The sequence below is a fragment of the Gavia stellata genome, chromosome 7, assembly GCF_030936135.1.
Source record: "Gavia stellata isolate bGavSte3 chromosome 7, bGavSte3.hap2, whole genome shotgun sequence".
Classification (NCBI taxonomy): Eukaryota; Metazoa; Chordata; class Aves; order Gaviiformes; family Gaviidae; genus Gavia; species Gavia stellata.
Window position 1 is genome coordinate 50,424,551 of NC_082600.1, and position 17,609 is coordinate 50,442,159.

At 46.7% G+C, this 17,609-nt stretch overlaps 1 protein-coding gene across 1 annotated transcript; it reads left to right on the top strand.

Moving 5' to 3' along the window:
* The first annotated feature begins 853 nt into the window (after positions 1-853).
* LOC132317346 (syntabulin-like) lies at positions 854-16,677 on the top strand. The gene is given in 10 exon segments (XM_059819931.1): positions 854-1,062; positions 5,147-5,264; positions 6,476-6,595; positions 8,250-8,349; positions 8,782-8,901; positions 11,009-11,111; positions 12,341-12,604; positions 13,515-13,649; positions 15,608-16,522; positions 16,524-16,677. Coding segments are annotated over 10 exon segments (2,238 nt in total).
* The last annotated feature ends 932 nt before the right edge of the window (positions 16,678-17,609 follow it).

Consider the following 17,609-nt stretch of genomic DNA (forward strand, 5'->3'; position numbering starts at 1 on the left):
TGATCTTGAAACACAAACTTTCTTCTGCAGCTGAATATCCAAGACTGAATTTCTGTTCAAGGAAAAAAAAAAACAAATAAACCCCCCTAAAAAAAGGAGAAATAGAAGAGACAGAGACTGTACTTGGCTTCCATAAGGGCTAACAGCAGAGCTGTCAGAGACCTGATGAGGACCACAGGAGACTGGGGTGGGATTCATCTGACTAAACACGAATGTCTCTAACGTAGACACCCGCGTCTGAGCCAACCTCGGTCCCATTTTTAGACAACAGAGAGTTACTCAGTAGAACCAGTGAGTTCAAGGCACTGCTTACCTTATCCTAAAGTAAATGCTTACATATTTGGGCAGAAAGACCGCACACTAGACTCACTGATTTTATTTGTTATATCTCCTTTAAAACAAAATAGGACCTCAGTCCACTTGTGCCAGTGGAAACGATTACAGCTACATTACAGATACACAACTGAGGTCAGACAAATGACAGTCCATCTCTGCTCTATCCAATTTGGCTCAAGACCGTGAATTTACATCTCCCTCACCTCCCAACAGCTCCCGTAACCCCCAGAAGAAGGGAAATGGCAGATTCACCTCTTAAAGCTCTTCCACTTAGGAAGTGGAAAGAGAGACAGTCCCCATCCACAGCCCACAGCTCCTGAACGTCATCTGAGACCTGTAGATTCAAATGTCTCCTCTTCTAAATCACAAACACCGAGGGGTTTATGCCAGAGAGAGGAGCTCCAACGGGATCTACTGGCTGTGCCGGGTCCGTTGAGCCACCTGGGAGGGACCACTCACAAACTGCCACCGGAACCCGAACGTTCTGAAGCGTGCGGGGGAGGGCGGGGCTATGCAAATGACGGACCCCCCAACAGCCGCATCCACCCCCCACCACCCACCAGACTTCACAGCACTGGTGCCTTCCAGACCTCACAGCTCCAACTGCTACAGCACACCACACCTTCCCAGGGTGACGCCCCTCCATGCCCAACTCCAGGACGCAAGCTTTGAGGATAGCACGGGCTTGAACCCGGACACGGCGTCCTCGCTCCTGGAGGGCGAGATGTGCGTGTTCATCTCCCTCTGAAAGAGGAAAAAACAACATTAGAAACCCTCAACCCGACATGACAATAGCTTTAACTCATTTAAACCAGACACAGAAGATGTTTCTATGAACTTCTGATCCTAGTATTTAGGAACAAAAATACAGGCTTTTTGTAACACTGAAGGGATATTTTTAATGATAAAACCATTTACTCTAAGCAGGAGAAGATCATTCACTGTACACTCGCACTCTGCTATTCACACACCCCTCCCTCCCCGCACTTTTTTTTTATTAATTAAAAACAAGTGCCACTAAGCAGTATTTCTGATGGAAGGCAAATGTGGGTAAGCCTTCCAGAAATACAGGCAGCTCAAATAAGTTGTCCTCCAGTCCCACAGAGAGCATCCCAAAGGAAGACTGAGCTCCCCAACACGCCTTGCACAACTGCAACCCCTCCCCAGGAAGCCCAAAGAGAAACATGATGCTTCTGAAAAATCCCAGTCCTCCGCACATGGTGGTGTCAGAGCAAAAGTCTGGACAAGAACAAGAGCCCCACTTGAGGCTCAACAAAGCTGTATTTGATGCACAGTCTGGGAAAACCAGAGCCAGCAGATAACTCAGAGCTTTTACAGAAGGCCTCAGACCTCCCAGCATCAGCGCTGAGAGCAGCTTCCATACGCCAAGCACAGGGATGGAGAAACAGCTGGTCACGAGCAATGGCTCCTTCCCAAGGTCTCCAGGCAGCCTGCACCACAGAGGGTTGCTTAAGCAAGCCGTTTGTAAGAGACAAGGTCTAGGAGGAGGCTCTTCCATAAACGGCATTCTCAAGCCGAGATCCTCGAGAACACGACCTTGCTGCTCGCTCTCTTCCCCTACAGAGCCTGAAGGAGCTGCCCAACGGCTCAGGCAATCGCCGTTTTCAAGAGAGGCAGAGTCCAGCAGTATGTAAGGCTGCCAGATCCAGAGACATCTCCTGTATGGATCCTTCCCCTGACATACAGGCCCATGCTGGCCAGACTGGTATTTATGACTGGAGCTGAAGTGCTCTGGAAGGTCGGCACACACTGGCCACTGAAAAGCTCTGCTCAGTGCTACCAGATGATTTCTAGTCAAATTCAGCAACAGAAAGACAAACGGGGAGAGGCCACAGTCCCGCGTGCAAAGGGAGCAGAGAACAAAACAAAAGATACCGGGGGCAATTCTGGAAGCAGCAACTGGCCGTCTGGCAGACGCATTTTTACCCTCACCTGGTTCATACCTTGCCTTTCTCTCTGTGTATGTCTGCATGTAAAGTGTGCGTATTCATGTGCATGTGTTCCAAGTCAGGACAGCGTATGCTCCACACACAGAGAAAAATGACCTTCCTCCCTTGACCTTGAAAATGTCTGTGTTCCGTGCAGAGACAGTATCGATTCAACATGAAGACATCGACATTCGTATTCAACATAAAGACATAAAGCGTAGCTTCCCCTTACCTGACTGTTTTGTGTAGTATGTACACAATTAACACATTGTATGTCTATTCTGCATGTTCTATGTGTGTGTTCTGTGTAGAGAGTGCATCTACAGAGAGAAAAACATGGTTGTGCTTCCTGTGTCTGTATACTTTTTTTATGCGTAGATAATCTATCTTCTGAATCAAGAGAGGAAAAAAGCCTCAGCGAGATGAGATCAGCTGAGGCTTCTCTTCCTGCAGGCAGAGAATATAGTGTCTGTGGGTGTTCTGTATAGACCGTGCATGGGGGGGTGTGTATCTGAGTTTGCAAAAGACGTATATTTATGTGTATCTCTATACGTCTATGCGTATGATTCTGTTTATACTTGCTGCATGTTTTCTGTGTATATTCTATGCCTATAAAGGTACCGAGATGGTGTCATACCTGTGTGTATTTTATATTCAGACAGAAGTTCCCTCGCTTGGGCAATGCAGGACTTGTTCTGTATGTAGACTATACGCAACCTACAGATATTGTAACTAAAATGAAGCAAGCTTCAGCTAAGCAAGGTGAGGCTTTTTTGCTTCAGTGCAAAATACACACTTTCTTGTTTATGCCCTGTTCACAGGTGCAAAAACCTCAGCCAGACTCTTCTGAGTGTAGGCAGTAAACATAGTGTCTAGTTCTATTCAAGCTGTAGATGGAGAGCAGGGACATAGTCGAAACCCTTTTGTCAGTCTGCCAAGTCTCTGCTGTCTGAATGTCTTCTACCTTCAGCCTGGGGAGCTCGGCTGAGCCTTCTGTGTTGCCACAGACGTGGACTTTGTGCTGCTTGTGTATCTCTTAGGTAGCGGGTGAGGGCGAGGTGAGAGTGACCAGAGGAGCAGGGAGGTGGCTCCCAGGTGAAACAGGAGCTCTCCAGGTGGTCATTTAAAGGGGCTGAGGGGAATGTTTTGGGGGCCACCTTTTATCTCGGCCAGAAGGGGCCTTCTGTGAGTTGCAGGTTTCTTCAAAGGCGGAGAAGTGGATTGCACCCCTGCGCCAGTGCCACCTGTGAAGGTTGAAAGCTCACTAGGAAGCATTAAGAGCGGTGGGCCGCAGAGTTGACTAATCCCTGTGCAATAAACAGGAGGGGTCTGGGAAGAGGTGCGGCATTTGTGTCCTCATCAGGTGTAGTCCGACTCTGCGCAGGCAGCCTTTCCGTTGTGGGAATGTGCAGTGTGGCTTTTTGGCACAGCAAAACGAGGGAGAAATGAGGACTTTCCCAGGAGGCCCTAGGAGATGAAGAACTGGGATGCATTCAAGGACTTTCACAGGACTTGCTAGGAATGACTGTCTCTAGGAGACTGCAGGAACGTTGTACAGCTGTTGGCTAGGAATTTCCAAATGGGAATAAAAATACCTGTTCCACTGCTGTTTTCTAGGATTGCCCACAGTCTGGGATTGCCCACACTAGTTTTGAAGCGTGTGAGGAGCACATCACCATATGGCTCTGGAGGAGGGCTTCACCACCTGGTTGTTTTTCTTGCAGTCCTGCGCTGTTTGGTTTTTTGGGAGCTGTCCAGCCTGGGACTTTCTGGGAATGTAGTGGTTCAATGAATCCTCCAAACACCATGAGCAAACGTGGCAAGCAAAAAGAGAAGTCCCAGACTGCCACTTCCAAGAGACTCTTTTCCACCCCCTTGCTGGTCTTCTCTTTGTGCCCGTGCAGCTGTCTTCTGCAGATGTCTTCTCAGCAAACAGAACCCATGAAGCAACCAGCTCAAAACCAACCCACCAAACCGAGGCTTATTTTTGGAAGCCTCATTTTGTTAGCCTGCCTAGTCAAGCTCTTCAGGTCCTCCTCCTCCTCCTCAAAACCAGATGGCCCAAGGACTATTTCATCCAGTCCTGAAAGTGACAGTGAGAATCTGAATCCTTTTTTCTGAAAGGTAGGTCAGAACTTTTATACAGTATTTTTAGGCTATAGGAGTAGATTTGTTGCCCCCTTCCCTGCAGATCATGCCACTTTTCTGACTTGCACAATTATAGCTACTCTGTTTCTTGTAGTGAGATAGTCAATCTGTCATTTAGTCAGAGAAAAGACGCAGGTCAGTCAGGCATGCTCCATCTGAAGTGAATGCACGTAGGACTCCATCTGCTTAGTTTGATGGTGTTGATTAATTCTTTCCTTTGCAAATTCTCCAGAGCCTTGCATACTACTGATGTCAAACCCATTAGGCTATAGCTGCGCAGCTGCCTGACTCCAGTTCTTTGGGGAAATGTTTTCTGTAGCTCACTAACAAATCTGCTAAGTCAGAGGTAGAAGATGTCGGAAGTTCTTGCTCTGAGATAGGACTTCAGTTGCATGGGCAAGTTCTTTCTGAATTCTGAAACAAGTTCCCTGACTGCTTTGATCCAGCCTGCTGAACTCAGTCCTTGCTTCCTTGTCCCACATGTACATTCCTGCTCAAGATCATTCTTTTTGTTTAAAAAGGAGACAAAGGATTTGTTTGAAGATCATCTACATACAACTCAAAACTGGGAATCTCCCTGCCTGCCTCCTGACCTCTTTCCTCCTGTCCTTTCTTTTCATCTTGGTGAGGCTGAAGACTGCTCTAGTTTGATTTCTCTTAGGACCTTCCCCTGGCTGTTTGTGGTTCTAACGCTTGTCATTCTATTCCTGCAGTTCTTCTCCCTGTGACATGGCTAACTCGTCCCCATTCCCAACTGCCTTCGTCTCCACCTGCTGGAGTTGCTTAAAGAAGACTTTGGTTCGGAGATCTTCCCCCCAAAACCTGAACCAGGTGAGGGTAAAAATGCGTCTGCCAGACGGCCAGTTGCTGCTTCCAGAATTGCCCCCGGTATCTTTTGTTCTGTTCTCTGCTCCCTTTGCACGCGGGACTGTGGCCTCTCCCCGTTTGTCTTTCTGTTGCTGAATTTGACTAGAAATCATCTGGTAGCACTGAGCAGAGCTTTTCAGTGGCCAGTGTGTGCCGACCTTCCAGAGCACTTCAGCTCCAGTCATAAATACCAGTCTGGCCAGCATGGGCCTGTATGTCAGGGGAAGGATCCATACAGGAGATGTCTCTGGATCTGGCAGCCTTACATACTGCTGGACTCTGCCTCTCTTGAAAATGGCGATTGCCTGAGCCGTTGGGCAGCTCCTTCAGGCTCTGTAGGGGAAGAGAGCGAGCAGCAAGGTCGTGTTCTCGAGGATCTCGGCTTGAGAATGCCGTTTATGGAAGAGCCTCCTCCTAGACCTTGTCTCTTACAAACGGCTTGCTTAAGCAACCCTCTGTGGTGCAGGCTGCCTGGAGACCTTGGGAAGGACCCATTGCTCGTGACCAGCTGTTTCTCCATCCCTGTGCTTGGCGTATGGAAGCTGCTCTCAGCGCTGATGCTGGGAGGTCTGAGGCCTTCTGTAAAAGCTCTGAGTTATCTGCTGGCTCTGGTTTTCCCAGACTGTGCATCAAATACAGCTTTGTTGAGCCTCAAGTGGGGCTCTTGTTCTTGTCCAGACTTTTGCTCTGACACCACCATGTGCGGAGGACTGGGATTTTTCAGAAGCATCATGTTTCTCTTTGGGCTTCCTGGGGAGGGGTTGCAGTTGTGCAAGGCATGTTGGGGAGCTCAGTCTTCCTTTGGGATGCTCTCTGTGGGACTGGAGGACAACTTATTTGAGCTGCCTGTATTTCTGGAAGGCTTACCCACATTTGCCTTCCATCAGAAATACTGCTTAGTGGCACTTGTTTTTAATTAATAAAAAAAAAGTGCGGGGAGGGAGGGGTGTGTGAATAGTAGAGTGCGAGTGTACAGTGAATTATCTTCTCCTGCTTAGAGTAAATGGTTTTATCATTAAAAATATCCCTTCAGTGTTACAAAAAGCCTGTATTTTTGTTCCTAAATACTAGGATCAGAAGTTCATAGAAACATCTTCTGTGTCTGGTTTAAATGAGTTAAAGCTCTTGTCATGTCGGGTTGAGGGTTTCTAATGTTGTTTTTTCCTCTTTCAGAGGGAGATGAACACGCATATCTCGCCCTCCAGGAGCGAGGACGCCGTGTCCGGGTTCAAGCCCGTGCTATCCTCAAAGCTTGCGTCCTGGAGTTGGGCATGGAGGGGCGTCACCCTGGGAAGGTGTGGTGTGCTGTAGCAGTTGGAGCTGTGAGGTCTGGAAGGCACCAGCGCTGTGAAGTCTGGTGGGTGGTGGGGGGTGGATGCGGCTGTTGGGGGGTCCGTCATTTGCATAGCCCCGCCCTCCCCCGCACGCTTCAGAACGTTTGGGTTCCGGTGGCAGTTTGTGAGTGGTCCCTCCCAGGTGGCTCAACGGACCCGGCACAGCCGGTAGATCCCGTTGGAGCTCCTCTCTCTGGCATAAACCCCTCCGTGTTTGTGATTTAGAAGAGGTGACATTTGAATCTACAGGTCTCAGATGACGTTCAGGAGCTGTGGGCTGTGGATGGGGACTGTCTCTCTTTCCACTTCCTAAGTGGAAGAGCTTTAAGAGGTGAATCTGCCATTTCCCTTCTTCTGGGGGTTACGGGAGCTGTTGGGAGGTGAGGGAGATGTAAATTCACGGTCTTGAGCCAAATTGGATAGAGCAGAGATGGACTGTCATTTGTCTGACCTCAGTTGTGTATCTGTAATGTAGCTGTAATCGTTTCCACTGGCACAAGTGGACTGAGGTCCTATTTTGTTTTAAAGGAGATATAACAAATAAAATCAGTGAGTCTAGTGTGCGGTCTTTCTGCCCAAATATGTAAGCATTTACTTTAGGATAAGGTAAGCAGTGCCTTGAACTCACTGGTTCTACTGAGTAACTCTCTGTTGTCTAAAAATGGGACCGAGGTTGGCTCAGACGCGGGTGTCTACGTTAGAGACATTCGTGTTTAGTCAGATGAATCCCACCCCAGTCTCCTGTGGTCCTCATCAGGTCTCTGACAGCTCTGCTGTTAGCCCTTATGGAAGCCAAGTACAGTCTCTGTCTCTTTTATCTCTCCTTTTTTGTTTGTTTAGGGTTTTTGGGGTTTTATTGTTTAACAGAAAGGAAAGTCAGTCTTGGACATTCAGCTGCAGAAGAAAATTTGTGTTTCAAGATCACGCTTGGCTCTTTCAAGTAGGTCTAATTAGATGCCTTTTCCTCTTCCATTGATCCCTAATAAGCTTAGGCACTCTCTGGTTTTTTGTCCTGTTTCTGAGGACCGCTGCCCAAGGCGCCTAGCATTGCACAGGGAAATTTCTGTATCATCTCATTTCGCACCATGAGCTTTGTTAGTCAGCGGGCATGAAGTATTTTTAGGACATAAGCAACCTAAATTGCACTGAAGTGGAAAAGGAGCTCTGTAACATCCGAGAGAGAATTCTGGAATGTAATCAGAATATAAGTATTTTGAGCAAAAGATGCTTTAAGAGTTAGATAAAATTATTAGCATAGCATTATTTTTTTTAGTTTGGATTTTTATATATATTTGATTTAAAGTTTGAATTTAAACAAATTTAGTTGAATTGATGTGGAAAACATGTTCAAATAGCCAAGCATTTCTTTCAAAGGAGAATAAGCAAATTAGCACCTACAAAGAGTTTTGGCTTTGAAGTGTTTTGTATGTTTGAACGCAAATCTACAAGTTTCTGTTGAATTCAAGTGGCCTAGAAAAGTGATCTTTTAATTCTGTGTCGCAAATTTTATGAGCCACCCCCTTCTAAAAATTGATGGTTGCTGTTGCTTAGTGGAGATGTAGACAATTAGTGGTTGGGCTGTGGCCTCTCAAGGCATGTATCTCCTTTTGTTCAGAAGACTCTCAGGCTGCAGGAAGCACCCAGACGTCACAGCAAAAATGGAGAATGCAAAAAAGAAGTCAGCAAGTTACAAAGGAGGAATGGGCAAGTAAAAGGCAAAAGCCTGAATCCCATCTGTCCTAAACAATGAACTGCTCAGCCCTGGGCTGGCGGCACAGGCCACCTGCAATTCAGGGTGTCGGGCACAAATCTTCCGCAGTTAGGTACTTATCTCCTTCCTCACAGAAAAAAAAAAAAAATAAAAGGAGATGCCTGTTACTTAGTTCAGTAAAGGGAAAAGAAACTTCTATTTAGATGTGTTTGCCTCTTGGAGGATGGACTTGAGGACAGAGGAGAAGGGTGCCCTAACAGCAGGCTGCTTGGCAGGCTGAGGGGATGTGGGGAGTCTGCTCCGGGGAAGCTGTTCCACTTCATATCATTCAGTAACGGTTTTATTGAGGGTTTGAAGCCGAGTTCCCAGCAGGCACACCATAACTCCTTTCTCTCTCTCTCTCTCTGGCCCACTGATTGTCTCGATACCGCTCCAGATGTACAGAAAGTGGGATGCCCACCGTTAAAGGGAGGTTCTCGCCTCAGGATGCCTGCCACCTCGAGCTTAGCCTCACGCTTGGTCCATGAGAAAGCCACGGCTCCGACTGCAAAGCTGAGTGAGTAGGGGATGCAGAGATGGGACTTTTGCAGGGAGCGCCTGAGCCGCCGGGCTGCTGGACAGGGTGAGACCCATGCCAGCCAATTCATCTTTTAGCTCCACATGCCTTTTGGTAGAGATGCAGGTCTCGTGGGGATTGTGGGGACGTGCTCCTGCATCTGGAAAAGATGGCTGAGTTCTGGCATAAGAAGGGCCCTGGGGTTTTGAGGTCAGAGTTGAGGCAGGTATGGAAGATGGCAATAGCTGTGATCTTTAGTCAAAAAAATTCCTTTTTGTATATTCAAGCAGTCTGGAAGATGAGTCAAAAAAGAGAAGCCGATGCTACACACACTGCGCACTCTTAAGTATTTGTTTTAAAATAGGCGTGAGGTCAAGCTAGAACATGCTTTGCAATTTGGGTATTTACTGCAGCAAATTTTCTGCTCTTTCTGACTGTTTTCTGTGACTTTTAGCCCATTTCACCTCCACAGAAAGAAATACTGTGCATATGAAAGAGGCCGTTATGAATCTTCCCTTGGGAGACATTTTTTTTGTGCTCTGCTTTTAAATTACAATCTTTATTATTTATGCCAATGTTTAAAATAGCTTTCTGATTCCCTGGTTAAAGTATTTTGAACCTACTCCAGCTACATTTTACTATGCACAACTCCCACCAACCATCAGATTTTATTTCAAGTCATTTTTCATGAAATAACACGCATCGCAGCCAGAATCCTGTGTTGCTGTTACCTGGTTTTCTTTACAGTTTTCCAGCTGTGTTCCTCTTCCCTATGACAAACAGTGTTGCCAGTATTTCTTTTTATCTTAGAACACACAAGTTCCCATCATCTCCCTTCCTAAACAGTGCCCTGTAATCGTGTTACCATTTTTGTTGACCTTTTTTGGGATTCCTGCAGGTTATTAATGCCTTTTTAATGAGAATCCTGGGATTGGAACCGTTTTCTGAACAATGTTTACTCAAGAATTGGTAGATTATTCCGTGTTCTATTTTCCTTTACATCCCCTATTTCTTTTTTTTGTCTGACACCTTGTTATGTTCAAAGTGGAACTATGGGACTAACTGATTCGGGGCTTTGCTGCCAAATCAATACATTAAAGAAAACCTGTGTTTCAGACTGAACAAAGACGATATTCAATCTAAAATATATAGGATGTTTGTGGAGATTTTTTAATGTTTTCACCCCTTTTTAAAAGAAGAAAGAAATTTGACAGTTTTCAAAATTAAACTGTCGTTTCAGACAGAAAGAAAATTCTGGTTTTCCATTTTCTGGCCATGTTTGACTTCAAATCATAAATAGTTTCAGTGTTCGCTGAACTTTGGTTTTTGGTGACCAAATTACTTCCCTAAAACTATTTGTTTCCCTCAGAGTGATTCCTTTTAATACTTTTTGAGCAGTGTTGAGTAGATATGTCTGTATGTTCCTTCTGTTTATGTATCTGTATTTATATGTAGGCATAGAAAGCAAAGGGAATGTCTTTATCTTAGTCATGCACACCTCACTTGATTCCACAGTGGTATAAGGCCATGGGGTAAGTGGTGGTTACTGGGCTCAAAAGTGGAAGCTCGACCATAAAGACCTAAGCAGGTCTTTGCAGAGAGATAGTGGTGGCATTTTGAACATTTGGCCCCTTTAAACAGTGGTATTTTACTTGCGTTTATGTACCTAGATACCTAAATCCTGGGGAGGTTGTGTTTTAGATGCCTTCACTCTATTTTTGGTTCTCATTTGACATCACAATTGTGTGTTCCGAATCACTGGGCTTCTGAAGGAGCCACGTGAGCAGCCTCATTCACGTGCTGATGGCTGTGAGAAAGCGAACAGGTTGTCACAACAAATGTTCCTAGCTACATCCTAAAATGACTTCTGTAGCGTGAGGGTTTTGTGTTCAAATGTTTTTTTCTGCTCTTGTTGAAGTGCCAGATCTGAAGACATGTTGAAAATCTGGAACAAGCCCAGCGCTTGTCCTCAGGGATGTTTGAAAATTCATGCGACTTCTAAAATTCACTCAGGACGGACAAAGGAAGGATGCTTGTGATTCATTGTTATTTTGAAAACAGACTTTGAGTTATCATCATGTTTTTACTCTTCCCTTTTCCTTGCCAGGGAGTGAAGCCGATTTCAGGTCTTCAGGCAGCATGGGCGGTATTTCAGTGCCTGAAGTCCATGTGTCTGCTGCTGGAAGCAAAAGATCTTCTTTTTCTCTCAAGTAAGCAAAGCAATCTTTCGTGAATAGTGCAAGCGTCACTAGTGCAGATGTAGGCTACTCTGTAAGGTCTTGCAGCTAATACAGACAATATCAGTATTGTGAGTTTTAAAACAATTTGGGTAACGGGCAGTACTTATGTTGATGAGAACTGTGATACGAGAAAGAAGAAGAAAAAATTACAAATGCTGTGTTTGGAGACCAAAACCAAAGAGTTCAAACAGACAGGACTGCTTTCCTGCCCTTTGTGGAAGAGCTGGCAGGCAGGCTGGGACCGGCAGTGGGATAGCCCTGTGCTTAAGGCACACACGTCTCCAAGGTTGCAGCGTGCCTCAGTGTACAGAGGTCGGCAGAATGATGCTTAATGAGCAGTTTCCTATCTGCGTCGTGAGACTGTTGGAAAAATAAATGTTACTGAAGTGCTCTCTAGGTTAAATCTAACAAGTAAAGGTACTGGCTGGGGGAAAAAGCAATACCAAGTATAATATGAAGCCCTAAAATCACCTTACTTGCAGTAAGATGATGTATCGTTTCATAGATTATTGTGCGTTTAAATGTAACTTTACATTAGAGCATGCTGACCTACTTAATTGGACAGAAGCCCTCTGTAAGAATGCTCCTTCCAATGCATGGCTGTGTTACGCACAGTCTGGGCAAATTCTGCCTCACACAAGAGTTGATGCTGTACTGTACCGAGTGGAAAGAGATGTCTCCTTTGCAATATGTTCTCTTTTAACTGTTTGGCTTAAGTCGCTGTGAAACGTTTCCATGTTGTCACAAGCCACAGTCCTGCACTTCATTGTGAAATGGTTATAAAATGAGTGAAATGGTTATAAAATGACCCAACAGGCATCTCTATGCAGACTTGGCTGGGAAAGGCTGAAGCGTGGTTCTTCTGGCACTAGTCCAGGCTGCAGTTCTCTCATTACTTAATGGAGTCAGAGGTTCAGGGAATGTGGATGATCTGATGGAATCACTGGGAATTGTGCTGTCCACTGAGAAATGTGAAAATGGCCGAGGTTTTCCTAGATCACGTAATTCAGCCTGAGTGCCCCACAGTCAGTGAAAGAACGTGCAGTGGCTGTTGACTTTGGGACTGACTTTCTTCACAGCCACTCACAGTTTCCTGTCTGTTTTAGTGTTTAGACAACTTTGTGTGTAAAATAAGACACATAATGGGTTGCGTGATGAGGATAATCCAATATGCCTTAACCGTGTTGCTTCCCCTGCAGCCGTGGCCCTTATGGTCGGAATGATGGATCCTTATCCTACAAGTTCTTAGCCAGCCCACCTGCTTCCTGTGAAAAGGACCCTTTGTCAAGACTGGGCAAAAGCCAGCTGTGTCCTGCTAACGTCCGCCAGAATCACGGGGCTTCTTCAGCCAGCAGGAGCAAGTCAGGCTCATGCAAAGGAAGCGACAGCAGCTCAGTGATGAGGCAAGTCTTTATTTCAGCATGCCAGTGTTCAGCGCACTGACTTACCGTCTCTGCACGGTAATGTGGCATTGGCCGTCTCGGTTGCCGTGCAGGTCAACTTGCTCCTCAGCATAGGTGTGACTCCTCATGTTGGTGGCTCGCCAGTCAACAGGGTGCTCCATCCCCTGTAAAACCTTTATTGTTTCAGCACTGTAAAATTCAAGGTTACTTTTAGTCAAAGCCCTTTGTAGTTGGTTGTCACTCCAAGGCAAGCTCCTTCATGGGGTTTCATGGCATCAATTCCCATGTGGATTTACTGGTTCTTTTGTATAAGGGTCCTTTCACTTTGGAGAGTCTTGGATGGGGTAGTATAGAAAATATGATACACTCAGGTGAAAACTCACCCTGCCCAGCCTTAGGCACCTCTCTGTGCAGTTTCCCGTACAGGAAAGAAAACAGATACCTGTCAGAGCATGCAACCCGTATTGCAGAGAAGAAATTGCCACCACACTGCTGCTGTTTCCCTCTCTCTCTCTTAACAGCCAAGCATTATCAGATGTGCACCTAAAGCTAGACAGGATGAATCTAGGTTTCAGGGTGCTCAGCTTCCTACCTGACATGTGGAGCTGAACTCAGTCCGTACACTACCTCACCTGACCGTGTCTGCAGCTGGGTGCCTTTGCCGGTGGCCCGGCTGCCTGCCCTTGGGCACACCACACCTGTTTAGGGTGAGGGGTTGGCTGGGTGTTTTAAAGTTAAATGTCTCCCTACACTGAAAACAAGTACAATAAATAGCAGATTTTGCACGATAGCCACAAATCAGCCATTTCCTCAAGTACTTTGATTTGCCAGAGGGAGTCACTAGTGCGGACACTGAGGAGCCCCAAATGAGTCAAGCTTTGTATCAGTCTATGGGATGTTTTTCTTTTTGCCAGGACTGAAGAACTGTAGGAGTGATGTTATGTGATGGTTTGGTTTTTTTTCTTGTCACCATTTCTTGTGGTGACAATCACAGCATGAAGCCAGAAAATCCAGAGCAGTATTTAAGTCCTCTGCAGCAGAAAGAAGTTACAGTACGGCATTTGAAAACAAAGCTGAAGGAATCTGAGAGCAGACTTAAAGAAAGGTATATTTCACTTCAGAAATCAGAGTCAGAAAGATTTATGCAGGAGCATTTAGGGGTGGGAATCCTGAATGTTTTTACTCATTTCTTGGCCACATAAAGTCTTCATTAAGAAATTTGAAATGTGATCAATTTTATTTGGTTGGTTTCAGATATTTCAGGTTTCATAGTGTGCTCCGTGAATACGTACCATGCAGTTTAGTTATGAATATGGCTGTCTCTTTTTCCCTTTTTTGAACTTCCCTAGCAGAATATTTTTAAAGGGTCATTTTTTACCAGTCGGATTTAGCATTGAGACCTTTTCTACATAAACCAGTTTCTACCTGCAAGCATGTCTTAGCTTAGTCTCCTGTTCTGCCTTACGCAGTGAAATATGACTACAGCTTTCCCCCGTCTCCCCTAATGAAAGAAAAGCTCTTACACAAACCAGTGTGCCTGCTTGTGGTTTTGTCGCTTAGATATTGAATTTTTCGCAAGAGCCCTTTGTATGGATGCTGAGCAAAGAAGCGACAACGTGCATTCCACAGCAACAGACGTCATCTCTTTTGCTAAAGCTGCACTCTGAGAGCTGGCTCTCCAGCACACACAGCCCAAGCGGGCACAAAGGGGTGTTTGAGTGGAGCCCCAAGGCAGAGTCCCAGGGACCCCTTGGACCAGCTCGGGATAGCCCGACCTCTGCATCTGGGAGGGCTGGATCTCAGTAAGGGCCCCCTCTCCCCACTTGCTTGCAAGTCAAGGCAGCAGCCTCTGGCTCCACGCTGGGCTGGGTGGGTGCAAAGCAAGCCAGGTGCCTGCAGCCCCGAGCCCTCCTGCTGTCTGAGGCCAGTGTTGGCTCTGGCTGTACGTGACGAGCTGCTGGCAGGCACGGGGGACGCATCCAGGCAGCAGTTCCTCATTTCACAGAATCACAGAATCATTAAGGTTGGAAATGACCTGTAAGATCATCAAGTCCAACCATCAACCCCACACCACCATGCCCACTAAACCGTGTCCCACAATGCCACATCCACACATTCCTTGAACACCTCCGGCGATGGTGACTCCACCACCTCCCTGGGCAGCCTGTTCCAATGCTTCACCACTTTCTCAGTATAGAAGTTTTTCCTAATATCCAACCTGAACCTCCCCTGGCGCAACTTGAGGCCGTTTCCTCTTGTCCTGTCACTAGTCACCTGGTAGAAGAGACCAACATCCACCTCTCCGCAACCCCCTTTCAGGTAGCTGTAGAGAGCGATAAGGTCTCCCCTCAGCCTCCTCTTCTCCAGACTGAACAACCCCAGCTCCCTCAGCCGCTCTTCATCAGGCTTGTGCTCCAGACCCCTCACCAGATTCCTTGCCCTTCCTTCTCTGGGCACGCTCCAGCACCTCAATATCTTTCTTGTAGTGAGGGGCCCAAAACTGAACACAGCATTCGAGGTGTGGCCTCACCAGCACCAAGTACAGGGGCACGATCCCCTCCCTACTCCTGCTGGCCACACCATTTCTGATACAGGCCAGGATGGCGTTGGCCGCCTTGGCCACCTGGGCACACTGCCGGCTCATCTTCAGCCGGCTGTCGATCAACAGCCCCAGGTCCTTTTCTGCCGGGCAGCTTTCCGGCCTCCAGCTTTCCATTTCCTCCAGGGTGAGGCAGTAGGTGAGATGTTAAGCGCTGCACTGGTTGGACCTTACCTAGAGCCAGCACTTGCACCTCAGTATGTCCAGGATCAGAGCACAGCCCACAAGGCTGCTGGCTGTGTGGCGAGGTCGGTGACTCTAGTTAGCAATCAGCCGGCGTGTCTGGGCAGCCGACTTACATCTCTGCCAGCTCCGTCGAAGGCAGCAGCAAGTGCTGCATGGAAAAACTTGCTTCTTTCTTGGAGCATCTCTGCAGCATAGCCATCCCAGTGCAGTGGAGCCTCACGTTGACTCTTTAACTGACCGGTCAGCAGAAGCGTTATAACTTTTTTATTTTGCTACAGGGAAGTGGAAATAGAAGAACTCAAAGCTCAGCTGGGACGGATGAAGGAAGACTGGGTTGAGGAAGAGTGTCATCGTGTAGAGGCAGAGCTGGCCGCCTTGGAAGCAAGAAGGGAAGTTAAACAACTCAAGCAGGTTATTGAAAACATGAAAACCAGCTTGGCTGAGAAAGACAAAAAAATGCAGCAATACTTCATAGCCATTAGCATTGAAAACAAGAAACTGGAGTCTTTGCTGCAGAGCATGGAGATGGCTCAGAGCAGCTCTGTGAGAGATGAGCAGTGCCTGGAGCACAGGTGTGGCTCAGAGGGGAAGCCGTTGGTGGTGTGTGCCACAATGCCAGACAGCCTCACCACAGAGGACCAAGCTCTGGAGGAGGTGGCAGATAGTGGGCTGCTTCTTAATGAGGGCACAGCTAATGGGACTGATTCCTGTGAAGACAGTTTGACCACCATAACCTCTGAGTTGAGTGATCCAGCTCCCTCCAGTTCTGCTGTGACTCAAGAGATGCTTGAAAGTGTTCTGGATGAGAAAGTAACTTCTTTCCAGGAGGAGGAGAAAGTCAGCAATGTGATGGTGGAACAGGCCATCCAGACTGACGTGGTGCCATCTAGCCTGGATGTGGAGCAGCTCATTCAAAACATCTTCAGAGCTCAAGACGCCTGTCCTCTAAGCCCACCGTCTTCACTGAAGGAACTGGGTGAATTTTCTCCTGGAAGGTTCAGTGACTCTGGTATCGTAGTGGACTTAACTCCAAGTCATCTAAACGCTGCCATCCTTTTGTCTCCTGTGGAGTCTCCATGCAGGAAGGTGGAGCACGGAGTTAATGAAAACCATTTCGTGAAAGAACGTGATTTTACAGAACCTCATGACGATGAAGCCTTTGGGTATGTCAAGACAGGAAAAAAGAAGAGATACTGTAGCAGCCCCTGTTGTACCAACTATCCTGTGGGCTTTCCGTACTCGGAGAGGAGGAACAGATCCCGTTTACAGTATTGGAGCATTGTTTTGTGTTTGCGGCCTGGTGGCCCTGCACTCTTTACACCATACACCCTTCAAGATGAGAACCTGAAGTCCACTCCATCCCTGGGCACCGGCTGGCTGAGGCAGAGAGAAAGAGGGATGAGAGAGATCGTAAAAAGTTATTGTCTATTCTGGTAGTCCACCATTTTGCTCCTGACTATTTGATTGGCACTATAAATTGTTTCAAAAACACGTTTCTTGTTTCAAAATGAAAAAGCTGAACGCTGTAGTTCCACAAGATGGTTTTAACTGGTGTTTTTAACAGTACTGCTGCCTACAGAAATAGTCCTCTTGCTCCCAGGCACTGTGTCTCTCCCCTGTGCGGATGTCTTTCTGGTGCCAGCACATCTGCACAGCGAACATGACCAGGGAAATCAAGGAGAATTACAGCTAGCGCTCTGCCATGTTTGTTTGCTGAATTAGCTTGAAGCTCAATCAGTTTCCCTGGCTGGTTCACTGAGCAAACGTACAAGTGCTTTGCACTGGCTCAAGGGTAGCAGGAGATGCGCATGGGAACAGATGGCCGGAGAAAGGTGGGGTATGTCTTTAGGCAGCATTAACCTGAAACATTTGTGAAACTACAGTGTTAAGTGAGGGACGTGGAGACTGGTTCCCACTAAGGGTATCACTCATGTACTCCAGAAAGGCTGCTAGTGTTTACAATTTGTTGTCCAAAGAGTCAATTCAATTTAGAGGTAAAACCCGTATTTCCCAGGAAGCTTCAAGCACATCATTCATGCCTGTCTCGTGTAGTGCTCTTAATCGTTGTTGGGAGTCTTCAAAAGTGTTACAATGCTAAGTATAGGTGTGGATACACTTTGAAGATTGATGTTGTTTTAATGAGTTGGAACCTGATAGTCATTTGAGCCCTTTGAAATACTTTGTATAAATGTGTGGTGTTTTAACTTACTGTTTGTTTAATCGCTTTATTGTAAATTGCCTTTATAATCACAAGTTCAGTAAAGCATGTTAAAAATGTTA